The sequence below is a fragment of the Salvelinus fontinalis genome, chromosome 3, assembly GCF_029448725.1.
Source record: "Salvelinus fontinalis isolate EN_2023a chromosome 3, ASM2944872v1, whole genome shotgun sequence".
NCBI lineage: Eukaryota > Metazoa > Chordata > Actinopteri > Salmoniformes > Salmonidae > Salvelinus > Salvelinus fontinalis.
The window spans coordinates 69,256,780-69,279,194 of NC_074667.1; the positions used below are offsets into that span (position 1 = coordinate 69,256,780).

The window sequence follows — 22,415 nt, forward strand, 5'->3', positions numbered from 1 at the left end:
CATCTCTCCTTATCCTCCTCTCTTCCTCCTCTCTTCTTCCTCTCCTTCCCATCTTCCTCCTCTCCTCTACATCTCATCCACCTCTCCTCCTCTTCCTCCTCCTCATCCACATCTCCTCCTCCTTTCCCTCCTCCTCCACCTCCTCTCCTCCTCCCCTAGGCTGATACTGTATGTCAAATATATTATAGCCAAATGATGCCTAGCTAATGTATGTCAAAATGAGGACATGGTTAGTTAGCGGTGGTGTACATAGGCCTATATCTAGGGCAGAGCATATCATTAATACTAACAGTACAGAATGTCTTCGATACTTTAGATGTTGATTCTACACCACTCACTCATCTTGTAATTTCTCTTCCCTTCGTTCCTCCCTCCTTTTCCTCCATCGCATCATAGATCTCTTTTCTGCTCATACAGTGTGTAAACGCTGATAGTCAGAGACACTGATAGTCTGAGACACTGATAGTCAAAGACGCTGATAGTCAGAGACACTGATAGTCAGAGACACTGATAGTCAGAGACACTGATAGTGCTGATAGTCAGAGATGCTGATAGTCCTGATAGTCAGAGACACTGATAGTCAGAGACGCTGATAGTCAGAGACGCTGATAGTCCTGATAGTCAGAGATGCTGATAGTCCTGATAGTCAGAGACACTGATAGTCAGAGACGCTGATAGTCAGAGACACTGATAGTCAGAGACGCTGATAGTCAGAGATGCTGATAGTCCTGATAGTCAGAGACACTGATAGTCAGAGACACTGATAGTCAAAGACGCTGATAGTCAGAGACGCTGATAGTCAGAGACACTGATAGTCAGAGACGCTGATAGTCAGAGACACTGATAGTGCTGATAGTCAGAGACACTGATAGTCAAAGACGCTGATAGTCAGAGACGCTGATAGTCAGAGACGCTGATAGTCAGAGACGCTGATAGTCAGAGACGCTGATAGTGCTGATAGTCAGAGACGCTGATAGTCAGAGACACTGATAGTCAGAGACACTGATAGTGCTGATAGTCAGAGACACTGATAGTCAGAGACACTGATAGTGCTGATAGTCAGAGACGCTGATAGTCAGAGACACTGATAGTCAGAGACACTGATAGTGCTGATAGTCAGAGACACTGATAGTCAGAGACACTGATAGTGCTGATAGTCAGAGACGCTGATAGTCAGAGACACTGATAGTCAGAGACACTGATAGTGCTGATAGTCAGAGACACTGATAGTCAGAGACACTGATAGTGCTGATAGTCAGAGACGCTGATAGTCAGAGACACTGATAGTCAGAGACACTGATAGTGCTGATAGTCAGAGACGCTGATAGTCAGAGATGCTGATAGTGCTGATAGTCAGAGACACTGATAGTCAGGGACGCTGATAGTCAGAGACACTGATAGTCAGAGACACTGATAGTGCTGATAGTCAGAGACACTGATAGTCAGAGACACTGATAGTGCTGATAGTCAGAGACGCTGATAGTCAGAGACACTGATAGTCAGAGACACTGATAGTGCTGATAGTCAGAGACGCTGATAGTCAGAGACGCTGATAGTCAGAGACACTGATAGTCAGAAACGCTGATTGTCAGAGACGCTGATAGTCAAAGACGCTGATAGTCAGAGACGCTGATAGTGCTGATAGTCAGAGACACTGATAGTCAGAGACGCTGATAGTCAGAGACGCTGATAGTCAGAGACACTGATAGTCAAAGACGCTGATAGTCAGAGACGCTGATAGTCAGAGACGCTGATAGTGCTGATAGTCAGAGACACTGATAGTCAGAGACGCTGATAGTCAGAGACGCTGATAGTCAGAGACGCTGATAGTCAGAGACACTGATAGTCAGAGACACTGATAGTCAGAGAAACTGAGAGTCAGAGACACTGATAGTCAAAGACACTGATAGTCAGAGACACTGATAGTGCTGATAGTCAGAGACACTGATAGTCAGAGACACTGATAGTCAGAGACGCTGATTGTCAGAAACGCTGATTGTCAGAGACGCTGATAGTCAAAGACGCTGATAGTCAGAGACGCTGATAGTCAGAGACAATGATAGTGCTGCTAGTCAGAGACACTGATAGTCAGAGACACTGATAGTCAGAGACGCTGATAGTCAGAGATGCTGATAGTGCTGATAGTCAGAGACGCTGATAGTCAGAGACACTGATAGTCAGAGACAATGATAGTGCTGATAGTCAGAGACACTGATAGTCAGAGATGCTGATAGTGCTGATAGTCAGAGACGCTGATAGTCAGAGACGCTGATAGTCAGAGACGCTAATAGTGCTGATAGTCAGATACACTGATAGCGCTGATAGTCAGAGATGCTGATAGTCAGAGACGCTGATAGTGCTGATAGTCAGAGATGCTGATAGTCAGAGATGCTGATAGTCAGAGACGCTGATAGTGCTGATAGTCAGAGACACTGATAGTCAGAGACACTGATAGTGCTGATAGTCAGAGACACTGATAGTCAGAGACGCTGATAGTCAGAGACGCTGATAGTCAGAGACGCTGATAGTCAGAGACGCTGATAGTCAGAGATGCTGATAGTCAGAGATGCTGATAGTCAGAGACGCTAATAGTGCTGATAGTCAGAGACGCCGATAGTCAGAGACGCTGATAGTGCTGATAGTCAGAGACGCCGATAGTCAGAGACGCTGATAGTCAGAGACACTGATAGTCAGAGACACTGATAGTGCTGATAGTCAGAGACGCTGATAGTCAGAGACACTGATAGTGCTGATAGTCAGAGACGCTGATAGTCAGAGACACTGATAGTGCTGATAGTCAGAGACGCTGATAGTCAGAGACGCTGATAGTCAGAGACGCTGATAGTGCTGATAGTCAGAGACGCTGATAGTGCTGATAGTCAGAGACGCTGATAGTCAGAGACGCTGATAGTCAGAGACACTGATTGTCAGAGACGCTGATAGTCAGAGACACTGATAGTGCTGATAGTCAGAGACGCTGATAGTCAGAGACGCTGATAGTCAGAGACGCTGATAGTTCTGATAGTCAGAGATGCTGATAGTCAGAGACACTGATAGTTCTGATAGTCAGAGACACTGATAGTTCTGATAGTCAGAGACGCTGATAGCGCTGATAGTCAGAGACACTGATAGTCTGAGACACTGATAGTGCTGATACTCAGAGATGCTGATACTCAGAGACGCTGATAGTGCTGATAGTCAGAGACACTGATAGTGCTGATAGAGACACTGATAGTCAGAGACGCTGATAGTGCTGATAGTCAGAGATGCTGATAGTGCTGATAGTCAGAGACACTGATAGTGCTGATAGTCAGAGACGCTGATAGTGCTGATAGTCAGAGATGCTGATAGTGCTGATAGTCAGAGACACTGATAGTGCTGATAGTCAGAGACGCTGATAGTCAGAGACGCTGATAGTGCTGATAGTCAGAGACGCTGATAGTGCTGATAGTCAGAGATGCTGATAGTCAGAGATGCGGATAGTCAGAGACACTGATAGTGCTGATAGTCAGAGATGCTGATAGTCAGAGATGCTGATAGTGCTGATAGTCAGAGACACTGATAGTGCTGATAGTCAGAGATGCTGATAGTCAGAGATGCGGATAGTCAGAGACACTGATAGTGCTGATAGTCAGAGATGCTGATAGTCAGAGATGCTGATAGTGCTGATAGTCAGAGACACTGATAGTGCTGATAGTCAGAGATGCTGATAGTGCTGATAGTCAGAGACACTGATAGTGCTGATAGTCAGAGATGCTGATAGTGCTGATAGTCAGAGATGCTGATAGTCAGAGACGCTGATAGTCAGAGATGCTGATAGTCAGAGACACTGATAGTGCTGATAGTCAGAGACACTGATAGTGCTGATAGTCAGAGACACTGATAGCGCTGATAGTCAGAGATGCTGATAGTGCTGATAGTCAGAGATGCTGATAGTGATGATAGTCAGAGACACTGATAGTCAGAGATGCTGATAGTCAGAGACGCTGATAGTCAGAGATCCTGAATGTCACGGCGGGTTTGGGGGGCTATGAGCAAAAATCAGAACAGTGTTCATCAAACAGGAAGTGACGCGTTACAAATGGCACCCTATCTTCTATTTCTCTGGTCAGAAGTAGTGCACTACATAGGGAATAAGGTGCCATTTGGGAAAGGAGAGTTAGTGTCTTTGATGAGATTAACAGCCCCCTGGTTTAATTAACTATTAAGGTGGGGAGGAAGGGGCCAGATTAACAGCCCCCCTGGTTTAATTAACTATTAAAGTGGGGAGGAAGGGCCAGATTAACAGCCCCCTGGTTTAATTAACTATTAAGGTGGGGAGGAAGGGGCCAGATTAACAGCTCCCTGGTTTAATTAACTATTAAGGTGGGGAGGAAGGGGCCAGATTAACAGCCCCCTGGTTTAATTAACTATTAAGGTGGGGAGGAAGGGGCCAGATTAACAGCCCCCCTGGTTTAATTAACTATTAAAGTGGGGAGGAAGGGGCCAGATTAACAGCCCCCCTGGTTTAATGAACTATTAAGGTGGGGAGGAAGGGGCCAGATTAACAGCCCCCCTGGTTTAATTAACTATTAAGGTGGGGAGGAAGGGGCCAGATTAACAGCTCCCTGGTTTAATTAACTATTAAGGTGGGGAGGAAGGGGCCAGATTAACAGCTCCCTGGTTTAATTAACTATTAAGGTGGGGAGGAAGGGGCCAGATTAACAGCTCCCTGGTTTAATTAACTATTAAAGTGGGGAGGAAGGGGCCAGATTAACAGCCCCCCTGGTTTAATTAACTATTAAGGTGGGGAGGAAGGGCCAGATTAACAGCCCCCCTGGTTTAATTAACTATTAAGGTGGGGAGGAAGGGGCCAGATTAACAGCTCCCTGGTTTAATTAACTATTAAGGTGGGGAGGAAGGGGCCAGATTAACAGCCCCCCTGGTTTAATTAACTATTAAGGTGGGGAGGAAGGGCCAGATTAACAGCCCCCTGGTTTAATTAACTATTAAGGTGGGGAGGAAGGGGCCAGAGCAGCTACCTACTGCTGCGTACTCATCGCATACACACACACACACACCTACACGCGGACACACACGCACCCACGCATACACACACATGCACACACACACCCGCGCACACACCCACACGCAGACACACACACACACGCACGTATACACACACACGCACACCCGCACACACACCCACACGCGGACACACAAACACACGCACACACACCCGCACACACGCGGACACACACACACACGCACACACACCCACACGCGGACACACACACACCCACACACACACACATCATCTCATCATCTTCAAGTGATGGCACCCAGAAGCTTTTTGATTCATCACCACATTACCCATCATCATAGTTATTAAAGTTTCTCTCCAAAATAGCCACATCTGCTCTGATGCAACGGTAGGAGGTGTAGAAGCATTAATGGGAAGATGGTGTGTGTGTGTGTGCCCACCTCCTGCGTATGTGGCTATGTACTTACGTACATGTCTGTCTGCGTGTTCCAACGTACTGGCCTACATGCAAGTGTGTGTGTGTGTGTGTGTGTGTGTGTGTGTGTGTGTGTGTGTGTGTGTGTGTGTGTGTGTGTGTGTGTGTGTGTGTGTGTGTGTGTGTGTGTGTGTGTGCCCACCTCCTGCATGTGTGGCTATATACTCACGTACTATGTACTATGTACATGCCTGTCTGCGTGTCCCAATGTACTGGCCTACATGCAAGTGTGTGTGTGTGTGTGTGTGGTGGGGGGGGGGGGATTCTAAAAGCACGGAGGCTGAGGGACTGAATGCTGTAAAAAGCCCAGATGCTGTTTCGTGTCTTCCCCTGGTGATGGCTGCGTATTGGTTAGACCATTAATGATCCATCTAGGGAGCGCCGGTATCTACATCATTTATCAACTATACGATTTATCCGCCGCAAAATGAACTTGTTGAGAAGCAGAGGACGCATTGGTGGTTTGTTGTTGTGATGTATTTCTCCGTCATCCACTTGGAATGTTTTAAGTTATTATGTGAACTGTATTAGACCATGTTTAAAAAAGATGTAACAAACCCCATGTTGAAGAAACCCCATGTTGAAGAAACCCCATGTTGAAGAAACCCCATGTTGAAGAAACCCCATGTTGAAGAAACCCCATGTTGAAGAAACCCCATGTTGAAGAAACCCCATGTTGAAGAAACCTCATGTGGAAGAAACCCCGTGTTGAAGAAACCCCATGTTGAAGAAACCCCATGTGGAAGAAACCCCATGTTGAAGAAACCCCATGTTGAAGAAACCCCGTGTTGAAGAAACCCCATGTTGAAGAAACCCCGTGTTGAAGAAACCCCGTGTTGAAGAAACCCCATGTTGAAGAAACCCCATGTTGAAGAAACCCCATGTGGAAGAAACCCCGTGTTGAAGAAACCCCGTGTTGAAGAAACCCCATGTTGAAGAAAGCCCATGTTGAAGAAACCCCATGTTGAAGAAACCCCGTGTTGAAGAAACCCCGTGTTGAAGAAACCCCATGTTGAAGAAACCCCATGTTGAAGAAACCCCATGTGGAAGAAACCCCGTGTTGAAGAAACCCCGTGTTGAAGAAACCCCGTGTTGAAGAAACCCCGTGTTGAAGAAACCCCGTGTTGAAGAAACCCCGTGTTGAAGAAACCCCGTGTTGAAGAAACCCCGTGTTGAAGAAACCCCGTGTTGAAGAAACCCCGTGTTGAAGAAACCCCGTGTTGAAGAAACCCCGTGTTGAAGAAACGCCGTGTTGAAGAAACCCCATGTTGAAGAAACCCCATGTTGAAGAAACCCCATGTTGAAGAAACCCCATGTTGAAGAAACCCCATGTTGAAGAAATCAATCCATCAAATATATTTATAAATCCATTCTTACATCAGCTGATGTCACAAAGTGCTGTACAGAAACCCAGCACTAAAACCCCAAACAGCAAGCAATGCAGGTGTAGAAGCACGGTGGTTAGGAAAAACTCCCTAGAAAGGCCAAAACCTAGGAAGAAACCTAGAGAGGAACCAGACTATGAGGGGTGGCCAGTCCTCTTCTTACTGTGCCGGGTGGAAAATATAACAGAACTTGGCCAAGATGTTCAAATGTTCATAGATGACCAGCAGGGTCAGATAATAATAATCACCGTGGTTGTCACGGGTGCAACAGGTCAGCACCTCAGGAGTAAATGTAAAACCCTTTGCAGGCCACCTGCATCGTTCAGCATGTTTTTACAAAAAATATAGATTTAATGTTCTCCGCAAGGACATATACAGGATACTACCCTCCACAACATAACCTTCACTATGTCACCAGGACATATACAGGATACTACCCTCCACAACATAACCTTCACTATGTCACCAGGACATATACAGGATACTACCCTCCACAACACTATGTCACCAGGACATATACAGGATACTACCCTCCACAACACTATGTCACCAGGACATATACAGGATACTACCCTCCATAACACTATGTCACCAGGACATATACAGGATACTACCCTCCACAACACTATGTCACCAGGACATATACAGGATACTACCCTCCACAACACTATGTCACCAGGACATATACAGGATACTACCCTCCATAACACTATGTCACCAGGACATATACAGGATACTACCCTCCACAACACTATGTCACCAGGACATATACAGGATACTACCCTCCACAACACTATGTCACCAGGACATATACAGGTTACTACCCTCCACAACACTATGTCACCAGGACATATACAGGATACTACCCTCCACAACACTATGTCACCAGGACATATACAGGATACTACCCTCCACAACATAACCTTCACTATGTCACCAGGACATATACAGGATACTACCCTCCATAACACTATGTCACCAGGACATATACAGGATACTACCCTCCATAACACTATGTCACCAGGACATATACAGGATACTACCCTCCACAACACTATGTCACCAGGAAATATACAGGATACTACACTCCATAACACTATGTCACCAGGACATATACAGGATACTACCCTCCATAACACTATGTCACCAGGACATATACAGGATACTACCCTCCACAACACTATGTCACCAGGAAATATACAGGATACTACACTCCATAACACTATGTCACCAGGACATATACAGGATACTACCCTCCACAACACTATGTCACCAGGACATATACAGGATACTACCCTCCACAACACTATGTCACCAGGACATATACAGGATACTACCCTCTGCAACGTAACCTTCACTCCAAATCAAAACTCCAAACCTACAGCCTGATTTTGGACAAAATTACCTGGAAGGATTCTTACTACCGAAAATGTATATTTCCAAGGTTTGTACAGCAAATGCTCTGGCAAACCAACGACCAGCAAAAGAGGAACAAGATACCTGAAAACACCATCCAACCTGGAACTGAGTAAGTAATGTTTAGTCTGAAGCCACATTTAATGCAAAGAAGATAAATAAATTGCAATGATATATTGTACTTTATAAGGACTGAATGCTAAGGTAAGGCTACCAAGCTTGCTAGGACTGAACAGATCCAGCTGCAACTTCAATTAGCACCGACGTGTGACGTGAGAGGTGTTAAAGCCGTTGAGCCCAACAATGGCAGGAGAGTTTCCCAGCCCTCCCACCCAAATTCAGAGGCCTTTGAAGCCCCCTCCCTCTGTGCAGAGGTCATTACAATACAATACCCCTTGGAATCATCTCTTTTTTTAAATGATATGCAGCCAGGACACTTCTATTGTAAATTACCTCGATAAGAAACGATATTGTTGCTTTGATCACATCAGATATCCTCCTCGCAATCCCCAAATTACAACAGCCACAGGACAATTTTGTTTGGATGTCGTAAAGGACCCTCCGCTAAATCTGAAGAGATATAGCTAGCTAACGACATCCTTTTCCACGTTGAAAGACCGGGTGGACAGAGACTTCCTAGCTACGTTAGCTAGCTCGCTGGGATTTTCTACAAGGAATCTGCCTCCCGAAAAAAAGCTTTTCTCCAGTGTGTGTGAGACCTACTCCCGTTGCCTACTGCACTGCTGCTTAGATTCCACCTGGCGATCTGTTCACCGTCTGCCCTGGTTGTCTCCCCCTGTTTGGTACAGGTACCCCCGCCACACTCCCCCCTCTTTCCCGAGGTTTCACTCACCTCTAGCACACACGCACTGTTGGGACGAATGACTCTGAACTTACAATGGCTAGCACCAAGTCGTTATATTTTTCTCTTGCGCTTAATGCTATTTTGCCTCACGACTCCTGTGTGCTTTGTTGTACTATGAACTTTCTTGTTTACCCAACCGTGAGACAGACTGTTTGTTCCCACACTCAGGACTCTGACTCTCTATTGGTTACACAGACTTTTGGCCTCCCATCCTATTCTACCCATCACTGGCCGGCTTTGTATTCATGTTACCTTATGAAATTGCTGTATTATATGATCTTGTTGTCATCTATTGCACATTCAAATGTCAAATAAGTAAGCAGTTCACTGTAAGGTCTACACCTGTTGTATTCGGCGCATGTGACTAAATAACATTTGATTTGATTTGAAATCAGTACTGCAGAACTCTCCCTGTCCTCTGCCGTGCCTTGATTGTATTACTGCTGATGATATCTGGAAATGTGCATCTACACCCTGGACCATCGACTGTTGCTAGCCCCAATTCTGACTTGTACTCTGATATCTGCTTCACTGATTTCTGCTCTCATAAAAGCCTGGGTTTTCTGCACGTTAACACAAGAAACGTATTAGCTCATTTGAAAGTGTGGGTTCACAGCTCCAATCTAGATGTGTTGGTCGTTACTGAGATGTGGTTAAGAAAGTGTTCTGAACACCGATATTAGTCTTTCTGGTTTCTGGTTATAACCTTTTTTCGGGCAAGACAGATCTTCCAAAGGTGGTGGAGTGGCAATCTTTACCAAGGAACACCTTCAGGGCTCGGTTATCTCCACCAAGCCTGTCCCCAAACAATTTGATTTGCAGGTTTTAAGCATTAAACTTTCAAATAGCTCTTTGTTGACTGTTGCTGGATGTTGTCGTCCACCATCAGCACCGGCCTGTATCATACCTGCCCTAAGCTCACTCCTGGCCCCTTACAATCTGACTTTGTCCTGCTAGGTGACCTGAACTGGGACATGCTTAAGCCACCTGACCAAGTACTAAAGCAATGGGACTCCCTCAATCTTTCTCAGATTAATACCAATCACACAAGGTATGACTCCAAACACCCAGAAAAGGCTACTCTCCTTGATACTATCATCACAAATAATCATGATAGGTATTAGTCTGTTGTTTTCTGTAATGATCTTAGTGATCACTGTTTTACAGCCTATGTTCGTAATGGCTGCTCAGTGAAACGACCTGTCCTGATTTGTCATAGACGCTTGCGAAAAAACTTTAATGAGCAAGCCTTCCTTCATGACCTGTCCTCTGTAAACTTGATCCCCTCTGTTGAAGACGCTTGGACCTTATTTTTTAATATTTTCTGTGGTATTGTTAACAAACATGCCCCCATAAAGAAAATGAGAAATAAAAACAAGTTCAGTCCCTGGTTCGACTGTGATCTTGTAGAGTTACTCCACCTCAAGAATTGCATTTTGCGAAAGATCGTCACACGCATACTCAGGCTGACTGGCTCTCGTTCAGGCAAATGAGAATTAAGTGCACTCTGTGTAATGCCCGGGGTGTAGTGGATGAAGGAGTCAGAAGCAGGAGACAGAGAGTTCAGAGTAGCGTTCCAATTTAATTCCCCAACACGGGTGAAAACACGACGCTACTCTAAAGGTAAATGCTCCACCACAAAATAAAATGAGAACACGAACAATCACAAGACACAACGTACACGAACCGAGACACACAAGAATGTACAACCTGTACACACAAACAATCCCGCACACCCAGCAGGCCGGGCTGCTGGGTAATAAAGCCCCGCTAATCACCCTAACTACAAACAGGTGTAACCACTAAACAAAAAGGGAGGGGGAGGAAAAGTCAGTAGCAGCTAGTGGGCCGGTGACGATGACCGCCGAGCGCCACCCGAACAGGAAGGGGAGTCGTTACACTCAGGCTATCCGGAAGGCCAAAGTTAGTTACTTTAAGGAGCAGTTCTCTCTCTGTGTGTCTCACCCAGGAAGTTCTGGAAAACGTTTAAACGCCTGGAGAATAAACCCTCCTCCTCACAGCTGTCCATGTCCCTTAATGTTGATGATGTGGTTGTTACTGACAAGAAGCACATGCCTGAGCTCTTTAATCACCACTTCATTAAGTCAGGATTCCTATTTGACTCAGCCATGCCTCCTTGCCCGTCCAACATTTCCTCACCTCCCACTCCTTCTAATGCGTCTAACCCCGATGCTCCTCCCTCTTTTTCCCCTGCCCGGCAACAAAGTTTCTCCCTGCAGGCAGTAACTGAGTCCGAGGTCCTAAAAGAGCTCCTTAAACTTAACCAGAAAAAAACATCTGGGTCAGATGGTTTAGACCCTTTCTTCTTTAAGGTTGTTGTCCCTATCATCACCAAGCCTATCTCTGACCTGTTTAACCTGTCTCTCCTTTCTGGGGAGGTTCCCATTGCTTGGAAGGCAGCCACGGTGTGTCCTTTATTCAAAGGGGGCAATCAAGTCGATCTTAACTGTTATAGGCCAATTTCTATTTGCCCTGTTTATCAAAAGTGTTAGAAAAACTTGTCAATAATCAACTGACTGGCTTTCTTGATGTCTATAGTACTCTCCCGGGTATGGAATCTGGTTTCCGGTCAGGTTATGGATGTGTCGCTGCAACCTTAAAGGTCCTCAATGATGTCCCCATTGCCCTTGATTCTAAGCAATGTTGTGCTGCTATTTTTATTGACTTGGCCAAAGCTTTTGATACGGTAGACCATTCCATTCTTGTGGGCCGGCTAAGTAGTATTGGTGTCTCTGAGGGGTCTTTGGCCTGGTTTGCTAACTACCTCCGAGAGTGCAGTGTATAAAGTCAGAACAGCTGTTGTCTCAGACACTGCCTGTCACCAATGGAGTACCCCAAGACTCGATCCTAGGCCCCACACTCTTCTCAATTTACAGCAACAACATAGCTCAGGCAGTAGGAAGCTCTCACATCCATTTATATGCAGATGATACAGTATTATACTCAGCTGGCCCCTCCCCGGATTGTGTGTTAAACGATCTACAAATAAGCTTTCTTAGTGTCCAACAAGATTTCTCTTCTGAAAACCTCCAAAACAAAGGTCATGTGATTTGGTAAGAAGAATGCCCCTCTCCCCACCGGTGTGATTACTACCTCTGAGGGTTTAGAGCTTGAGGTAGTCACCTCATACAAGTACTTGGAAGTATGGCTAGACGCTACACTGTCCTTCTCTCAGCACATATCAAAGCTGCAAACTAAGGTTAAATCTTGACTTGGTTTCCTCTATCATAATCGCTCCTCTTTCACCTCAGCTGCCAAACTAACCCTGATTCAGATGACCATCCTACCCATGCTCGATTACGGAGACGTAATGTACACATGATCAATTAAATGTATAGATCGGCAAGCAAGGGTGCTCTCCAGCGGCTAGATGTACTTTAAAATTGAATTGTATATTGTGAATTGTTCACTATATTTCACCTTTAACCTTATCGAGAAACATATTTTTGCACTAATCTAATAGAAACAATTTAAATTGTGTGAAGAAAATCACCAGTAGCAGCTTTGTACAAAATGTATAATGATTAAAATAACAAGATCTCCTATTATTTATAAACCCACAAGATACAACCACAACAAGATCTCCTGTTATTTTCTTCTCTGTTATTAAAGGCTGCAATATGAAACTTTTGGGAGCAACTGACCAAATTCACATAGAAATGCAAGTTATAGATCTGTCATTCTCATTGAAAGCAAGTCTAAGAAGCGGTAGATCTGTTCCATGTGTGTTATTTCTATGCTTCCCGTTCTTAAGTTAAATGTTTGTCTTTTGCTTTCCGTTTTGTACACCAGCTTCAAACAACTGAAAACTGTTTTTGATGATACAATGGTTCTCTACACTGTACTTGCTTGTTTTGTCACGTAAACAGAAATAAGGCAAACTATTAGAATTTTTGCAACCAGGAAATGGCAGAGTGATTTATGCATAGTTCATCTTTAATGATTTATAAACTACCTACACAATCAAGAAAACAGTCATTCTGTAGGTAGAACAGAAGTTGAACATTTTGTGGGCGTGAACGTACTTATTTTTCATGTTGTTTTCTTTTCTTTTATCTTAAATTATTAATTGAAACAAAAGGGACTTATCAACTCTTTATCTTTTGTTTTTTTCCCCAGATAACTGAGTCAGGCAAGGAGACGCTACCGACATGGCTGCATTGGGACTGGAAGAGAAACATCCTACAGGGTCTACCACTGGGGGAGGACAAGGGTGTCCACTATATCTCCGTCTCCACATCCAACGGCAGCCAGGATATCTTCTCCGTCGAGGTTCACCCAGAAGAGCACGCTGACACAGACCCGATCCAGGTAGCCATCCAGTCAGCGTCCAACAACTCCAACAACGAGGTACAGCCATTCGTCTGTGGCAACGAGGAGCCGGTGACGGTGCTCACAGTGATTCTGGATGCCGACCTGACCAAAATGAGCTCCAGACAGAGGGTGGAGCTGCTGGGCAAGATGAAGAAGTTCTCTGGCGTGGCGCTCCAGCACATGAAGATACTTCCTGTGGTCAACAACAGATTGTTCGATATGTCTGCCTTCATGGCCGGACCAGGAAATGCCAAAAAGGTGGTGGAGAACGGAGCCCTGTTATCCTGGAAGCTGGGCTGTTCCCTGGACCAGAGTAACGTCCCTAATATTAGTAGGGTCCAGGCGCCGGCTAAAGAGGGCACTATGTCGGCTCAGTTGGGATATCCGGTCGTCGGTTGGCACATCGCCAACAAGAAGCCTCATATCCCAAAACGGGTGAGGCGCCAGCTCAACAATACGCCTACTCCTGTTCTAGCTTTGCTTCCCCCAACGTCTGTCGTCGAGCCCCCTGTTCGCATTGTACCCACCCTATCGTCACCTGCCATTGCTGCCCCCACAGACAGCTCTGCCCCACCCATGAGAGGGCCTGTGCCCTTGCCCATGAAGCCCACGATCCGTGTCAGAGACTCTTATTCCCACACTCCTACTCAGGGTGCACCCCTGCCAACCAGAGTGATGGAGTCCACTAGTACCATCTCCATTGAACCCACCATGACCAGGCATACCGTTGTGGAAGCTACGCCGACACTCCCTCCACCCACCACAGTCGCCACCAGAAAGCCAACCAAGAAACCAAAGAGACCGAAGACTACTCCGATTCCAAGGGAGCCCAAGACCACAACAGCCAAACCAGCCAGGCGCACCACCCCTTCGTCCATCGTGCCTGACCCAAGAAACGAGAAACCAGATCTCCGCAACCCCATCGATCAGGTCAATGCCTTCGTGGGCACATATTTTGAAGTGAAAATCCCATCCGATACTTTCTTTGACAAAGAGGACGGTACGACAGACAAGCTGAGGTTGACATTGAGGATGAACCACAACGAAGTGGTCGGAGATGATTCCTGGATACAGTTTAATAGCACAAGTCAGCTGCTGTACGGTCTACCTGACTCGAACCACATCGGGAAGCACGAGTACTTCATGCAGGCCACCGATAAGGGCGGTCTGAACGCGATCGACGCCTTTGAGGTCCGTGTGAACCGCTGGGCTTCCAACGATAAGTCCCCGGTTTTGTTCCAGGCTCGCTTCCACGGGGAACCTCACCAGGTGACCAACGACATCCACAAGAAGATTTTGCTCATCAAGAAACTGGCATACTCTTTCGGGGACCGCAACAGCAGCACAGTCACCCTGAGGAACATCACCAAGGGATCCATCATGGTGGCGTGGACCAACAACAGCCTTCAACAGAACCCCTGTCCCAAGGAGCAGATCCAGACCATGTCCAGGAGGATCTCTGACGCCCAGGGAAGGCCCTCCCAGACATTCATCTCCACCATGGAACCTGAATTCAAACCCATCGACATCAAGATCAAAGGAACGGGTGCCTGCCGGAACTACATGTTCGTGCCGCCAAGTGAAATCACCATTCCTATACCCCCGGCCGTCACCCCGACGCTCGGCGCCGGACGCCAGAGCACGGACGACGTCTACCTCCACACGGTCATCCCTGCAGTGGTGGTGGCAGCCATATTGCTGATCGCCGGCATCATCGCCATGATCTGCTACCGTAAGAAGCGCAAGGGCAAGCTGACCATCGAGGACCAGGCTACCTTCATTAAGAAGGGGGTGCCCATAATCTTTGCAGACGAGCTTGACGACTCCAAGCCCCCTCCGTCCTCCTCCATGCCCCTCATCCTGCAGGAGGAGAAACCCCCACTGCCTCCGCCAGAGTACCCCAACATGGCCAGTCCAGAGACCACCCCCCTGAACCAGGACCTTCTGGGGGAGTACACAGCTCTGAGGGATGAGGATCCCAATGCCCCTCCCTACCAGCCTCCACCCCCTTTCACTGTCCCCATGGAAGGTAAAGGATCTCGTCCAAAGAACATGACCCCCTACAGATCCCCACCACCTTACGTGCCACCCTAAGGTTAGCTGGCTCCTCCAGAGGAGGAGAGGGGAAGCAGGGGGGACTTGTAACCGTCTCACACCAGTGTTGTCTGTTTGGGAGTAAGGGGTGGGAGGAGGAGGGTAGAGGCTCTGCAAAGTGGTAATGAACTTTGGACATTTTGGGTTGGGAGGGTTTTGTGCTGATCTGATCAAGGCTGAGTTAAGGTTGAACAATGGGAGGGAGGGAGAACTAGGTGGTAGCCTCGGCAACAGTAGCCACAACAATGACACTATTCAGTCTCTCGTCGTCTCATTGGCTACAGCTGAACAGCTAGATTGAGAAGACACACCCCCTCCTGTCCCAGCAACTTTTTCTCTATTTGAAACTAAATGGCCTTTTTGTTTAATTTTGTGTCTTTGGTTCTGGTTTTCTTCTGTTTTTTGACTTGACTTTAAGATCAAACTACTTGCCTTTTTAAATCTTCTTTTATCTTGAATAATACAAGAGGACGATAAACAAACACACTGCGGGCAAAAAGGTTTTTAATGATGAGATAGAGAGTTCAATGAATGAAAACAAACACAACATAATCATGTTGATCTGGGACAACCCTGCAGACAGCTGAACACAATGGCTGATCGATGTGGAGGTGGCTGTTTGGATTCAATAAGGTTTGCCTTTTAACACTAATTGTATATTTTTACCCTTATTTACACAATGTCTCGTCAAGATGAGCATAACAAAGGTAGCCTAAAAGAATAATTAGAAATTAGTATAAAAAAATAAATATTTTGTTTTATTTTTTTCTAAACTTATATCTTTTAAGGTTAGATTAGATTAGATAGATAGATAGATAGATAGATAGATAGATAGATAGATAGATAGATAGATAGATAGATAGATAGATAGATAGATAGATAGATAGATAGATAGATAGATAGATAGATAGATAGATAGATAGGATTGTTTTGGTGGCGGTGGAGCAGATCTCCTGACTGAAATAGCCTGCAGGATCTCATTTTCTCCCGATCAGAAAGGAACGGTACACTTAGTAGGTAGGCCTAGTCAGGGTTAATGAACGTTAACATGGAAGGCAATGACAACCAGATGGTTGCCCTGGCCTTGTTATTACCAGATGGTTACCCTGGCCTGGTTATTACCAGATGGTTACCCTGGCCTGGTTATTACCAGATGGTTACCCTGGCCTGGTTATTACCAGATGGGTACCCTGGCCTTGTTATTACCAGATGGTTACCCTGGCCTGGTTATTACCAGATGGGTACCCTGGCCTGGTTATTACCAGATGGTTACCCTGGCCTGGTTATTACCAGATGGTTACCCTGGCCTGGTTATTACCAGATGGTTAGCCTGGCCTGGTTATTACCAGATGGTTACCCTGGCCTGGTTATTACCAGATGGTTACCCTGGCCTGGTTATTACCAGATGGTTACCCTGGCCTGGTTATTACCAGATGGTTAGCCTGGCCTGGTTATTACCAGATGGTTAGCCTGGCCTGGTTATTACCAGATGGGTACCCTGGCCTGGTTATTACCAGATGGTTAGCCTGGCCGGGTTATTACCAGATGGGTACCCTGGCCTGGTTATTACAAGATGGGTACCCTGGCCTGGTTATTATTATTAGATCTCTTGTTTTTACTTTGCCTGAGTTTCCCAAAGCCACCCAAAATCATTCAAGAGAGAAAAATAACACAATACAATGCCCCTTTTTTACTATTCTTGTTTAAAATGGGTTAAAATGAGTATCATAATCCGAATATGGTCATAACATTGACAATTTGAATGCCATTTTGCCTTTATGGTGATGCGACAAGTGTCTTCTGTAAATAACGATGGATCGGCCTGTGTGTATTTTTAGTCCAAAAAAAAACGTTTTGTGTAAATCAGATGTGGAAAAAAGCCTCCTGCAGTTTATTTTAGACAAGGGGGTCATTATTTTTTTATGTAGTGATGATGCTCTTGTTTTCACAGCATACAGTTTAGGGCTGTTGAGAGTGATTGAGAATGTCCTGAAAGGGATACAGCATGTATTCACAACTCAAATGTCATTGTTGAGAGGAGGGTAGGAGAGTTAGAGGGAGAGAAAGAAAGAAATGGGAATATCCCAATTACAAGATTACCAGAAAACACATAAAAAAATGGTTAATAAAATCTCTATCTAATTTTTTACACCGTTTTTGATACAGCATCAAATTGTTTTAAAAAAAAATCTATAAATACATGAATAGTGTACTGCAATTTGTAAAATATTAGAGTAGAGAATTGATTCCTTATTATATACCTTTTCTCATTGGTCACCTATTTCAAGGGATTATTTTACATGTTTTGCCATATTGTCGAATTGAAATGCACCTCCTGTTATACAGTCGGAATGACCTGTTTTATTTCATGTTCAAATTCTTCTTCACTGACGACTTTGAAAGTGACCCTTTGCAATAATGTAAGGTGCTCCCTGGTGGTGGTGGTGAGTGGTCAATGCAGGTTAGATGAGTGATGATGTACTACACGCATAATGATGATGATGCGCACGCATAATGATGATGATGATGTACACGCATAATGATGATGATGATGATGATGTACACGCATAATGATGATGATGATGATGTACACGCATAATGATGATGATGATGATGTGCACGCATAATGATGACGATGTACCTACATAGTTTGTTTTTGTCAGAAACCAAGTGTTGCTTTTTGAGTGTCCATTTATTATGGAAGCCGACCTCCGTCTATCTATATCCAGATAATACTTCTTCACACGTTTGAAATTCTAATCCAACAAGTCCCAATAGTATTTCGAATGAATGAATCATCTATATTTATATATATATAACAGAGTGGATTATGATGGTATATCTTGCTTGGTATGTTGCCGTACATTATAATATAGAGATGTATTTTTTATGGATGAGTTTGGGTTATAATTGGTTTTCTAATGCTTCCCCATATTGATGAGACAATATGGCTACGTCCATAGAGGTTTCATTAAGACGTGTTATCCATCTATCTAATCACGTCAGCCATTTTGACACCTCTTGATTCCTGTCACAGTAACTGGTTCATAATTCTGTCTCCTTGAACTAAAACTGGTATTATTCATCTTGACTAGATGACACATTTTTGACGTGGAACCTGGAACCGTTCAAAAAAACATGTTGGTAGATCTCCATTCAGTTCAATGTTTCCATCAGACTCACCGCCATGAAATACAGATTAGGTTTATGAGTTATATGTAAAATAACTTGCTGACCCCCCCCCGCGTCCACAGATCATGTCATCACTTCAGCTATTTTGATTTCTGACGAGGAACAAGCTGCAGTAGGTGTCCTAGATGGTTTATCCCAATAGGGTTGTTAGTTAGTCAAATAATAAATATATAGTTACATATGACAGTTACTGAGATCGACAAAGATTTTGTCCCCACGTTTGAGTGAGATTTATAGAACAATAGGTAAGTAGATAGTACAAGGACGTTTTTTTGGTTTATATATATTTTTTAGTGGCGTAGTCATTTCAGCATTAAGTTCCATTCATTCGTTAGGCTAGCAAAAGAATCGGCCTTAGTTACACTGAGTCAAATCCTAACTTAAGATAAGCACGTGTGACACACACTCAAGCACACATGTTGTGTTAAAACCCGTACATGTCCATAAGTGAAAGTGTTAGTGACGTGTGTTTCTCAAATTCGGGTTTTAATCCCGTTTGACTCAAATTAAGAGGAGATGATGATGTTCAGATTGTGCAAAGCTTAACGGAGAAGAAACCAACGATGCAAAAAAAAAATTAAAAAATGTAATCGCAGTCGGTAACTGGTTCAAATGCCTTGTTGACAGAATATCATATCTGTTGGCTACATTTCAGTTACATTTCAGTTGCATTACAGTTCAGATATCAGCAACGGTATTGCAAAAGATATGGAATCCACAAAAAAAAAACATTATTCTTTTCATTTAGGACACGATAGCTGTCCTGAAAGATACACGTTAAGGCGTGTCAAACTTTACGTTTTGTTTAAGCCGAAGGACGAGTGCCCTCCATCGCATTAGCTTTTCTGTGTTGTTCATTTTCTTTCATTAGATTTCCTTCTTTTTTTTGCCCATTTGAAATGTAGAGATTGGTGTGTGTGTGTGTCAAATCAAATCAGCCTTAGAAATGAATTTCTTCATATGCAGCGAGCAGGACTGACTGAAGGCCTCCTACGCCCTGACAAGGTGCATATTTTACTATATTATTTTGTTTGCTATAGAGAATGTTTTCTTCATTTAGTTTTTACATTCATGAGTGAATTGGTACTTACAATTGGAATAATGATGATAGTAACAATAGTGATAGTGATGATTATAAGAATTACAAGAATAATATGGTTATCATAATGGTTTCAGGGGGACATTATACACTGTTTGTCCTTCATTTTTGTCATTTTGTTACTTGAAATACCTGTTTCCACCCCCACCGCCTTCCCAATAAAAATGGGACTCCTCTGGTTCGTAAACAAAATGGTTGCCAAAGTACAGCGCAGTGAAAAGTTATTTTGGCTTGTCTTAACACATTGCCACGTATCAGACAGACGTTCAATTGACATGCTAAAACACATGACAAAGAGCTAGCCTCTCTGTAAGCCACCCCATGGGGAAGAAGGAAGGAGTGAGGAATTAGAGGGATGATACCCCATGGGGAAGGAGGGAGGAATTAGAGGGATGATACCCCATGGGGAGGAATTAGAGGGATGATACCCCATGGGGAGGAATTAGAGGGATGATACCCCATGGGGAGGATTTAGAGGGATGATACCCCATGGGGAGGATTTAGAGGGATGCTACCCCATGGGGAAGGAGGAAGGAGGGAGGATTTAGAGGGATGTTACCCCATGGGGAAGGAGGAAGGAGGGAGGAATTAGAGGGATGATACCCCATGGGGAGGATTTAGAGGGATGCTACCCCATGGGGAAGGATGGAGGAATTAGAGGGATGATACCCCATGGGGAGGAATTAGAGGGATGATACCCCATGGGGAAGGAGGGAGGAATTAGAGGGATGATACCCCATGGGGAGGAATTAGAGGGATGATACCCCATGGGGAAGGAGGGAGGAATTAGAGGGATGATACCCCATGGGGAGGAATTAGAGGGATGCTACCCCATGGGGAAGAAGGAAGGAGTGAGGAATTAGAGGGATGATACCCCATGGGGAAGGAGGGAGGAATTAGAGGGATGCTACCCCATGGGGAAGGAGGGAGGAATTAGAGGGATGATACCCCATGGGGAGGAATTAGAGGGATGATACCCCATGGGGAGGAATTAGAGGGATGATACCCCATGGGGAAGAAGGGAGGAATTAGAGGGATGATACCCCATGGGGAGGAATTAGAGGGATGATACCCCATGGGGAGGAATTAGAGGGATGATACCCCATGGGGAAGAAGTGAGGAATTAGAGGGATGATACCCCATGGGGAAGAAGTGAGGAATTAGAGGGATGATACCCCATGGGGAAGAAGTGAGGAATTAGAGGGATGATACCCCATGGGGAGGAATTAGAGGGATGATACCCCATGGGGAGGATTTAGAGGGATGATACCCCATGGTGAGGATTTAGAGGGATGCTACCCCATGGGGAAGGAGGAAGGAGGGAGGATTTAGAGGGATGTTACCCCATGGGGAAGGAGGAAGAAGTGAGGAATTAGAGGGATGATACCCCATGGGGAGGAATTAGAGGGATGATACCCCATGGGGAGGAATTAGAGGGATGATACCCCATGGGGAGGATTTAGAGGGATGATACCCCATGGGGAGGAATTAGAGGGATGATACCCCATGGGGAGGATTTAGAGGGATGCTACCCCATGGGGAAGGAGGAAGGAGGGAGGAATTAGAGGGATGCTACCCCATGGGGAAGGAGGGAGGAATTAGAGGGATGATACCCCATGGGGAGGAATTAGAGGGATGATACCCCATGGGGAGGAATTAGAGGGATGATACCCCATGGGGAGGAATTAGAGGGATGATACCCCATGGGGAGGAATTAGAGGGATGATACCCCATGGGGAAGGAGGGAGGAATTAGAAGGATGATACCCCATGGGGAGGAATTAGAGGGATGATACCCCATGGGGAGGAATTAGAGGGATGATACCCCATGGGGAGGAATTAGAGGGATGATACCCCATGGGGAGGAAGGAAGGAGTGAGGATTTAGAGGGATGATACCCCATGAATGCACCAATTTGTAAGTCGCTCTGGATAAGAGCGTCTGCTAAATGACTTAAATGTAAATGGGGAAGAAGGAAGGAGGAAATAGAGGGAAGCTAAATAAGACTGAGAAAATGCATATTGAAGGAAAAAGGTTTTCCATCTGGAGCGGTCGGGAAAAGCCTGACTATTGTCCTTGACCACAGGGAACTTACGACCAAGAGAAGAGGGCCGTACACACGTATGAATGCTTGAGTAAACAATGCATGGTGAAAAATGCATTTTTCTTCTCCTGTGTTTTAATAACATTGTTTTATTTATGCCACTAGACACTGTATGTTGAAATCTTGTATTAAAAAAAAAAAAAAAAAAAAACTGTTTTCACCCAACTGTTATTGTGACCTTCTCTTATTGGCTTGTTTGGTCTTGAACCAATGGGCGTGTTTCATCCTTGACGGACATGTATTTCATTTGTACCAGAAAGCTCAACAACAACTAAAAATGTATATCGGCTGCAACGAGAAGCGTGTCGTACTCAACGCTATCTGTCCAGTATCCTTGTGATAGCAGAAAGCAGTTCTATTGTGATCTGCGTAGCTTTCAATGAACTTACACCTATATCGAACCCAAAGACGCTGTGTAAGAGCAGCAT

General features: G+C 45.0%; 1 protein-coding gene across 2 annotated transcripts in view; it reads left to right on the forward strand.

The window, feature by feature from the left end:
- The window catches only part of LOC129851373 (dystroglycan 1-like), a 109,917-nt gene extending 87,765 nt beyond the window's left edge, over positions 1-22,152 (forward strand). For both annotated transcript variants that reach the window (XM_055917876.1, XM_055917877.1), the window contains exon 3: positions 13,305-22,152. In XM_055917876.1, the coding sequence (XP_055773851.1) occupies positions 13,305-15,593 (2,289 nt within the window). In that variant the 3' untranslated portion in view covers positions 15,594-22,152. The remainder of the gene's footprint in view (positions 1-13,304) is intronic.
- Positions 22,153-22,415: the final 263 nt, after the last annotated feature.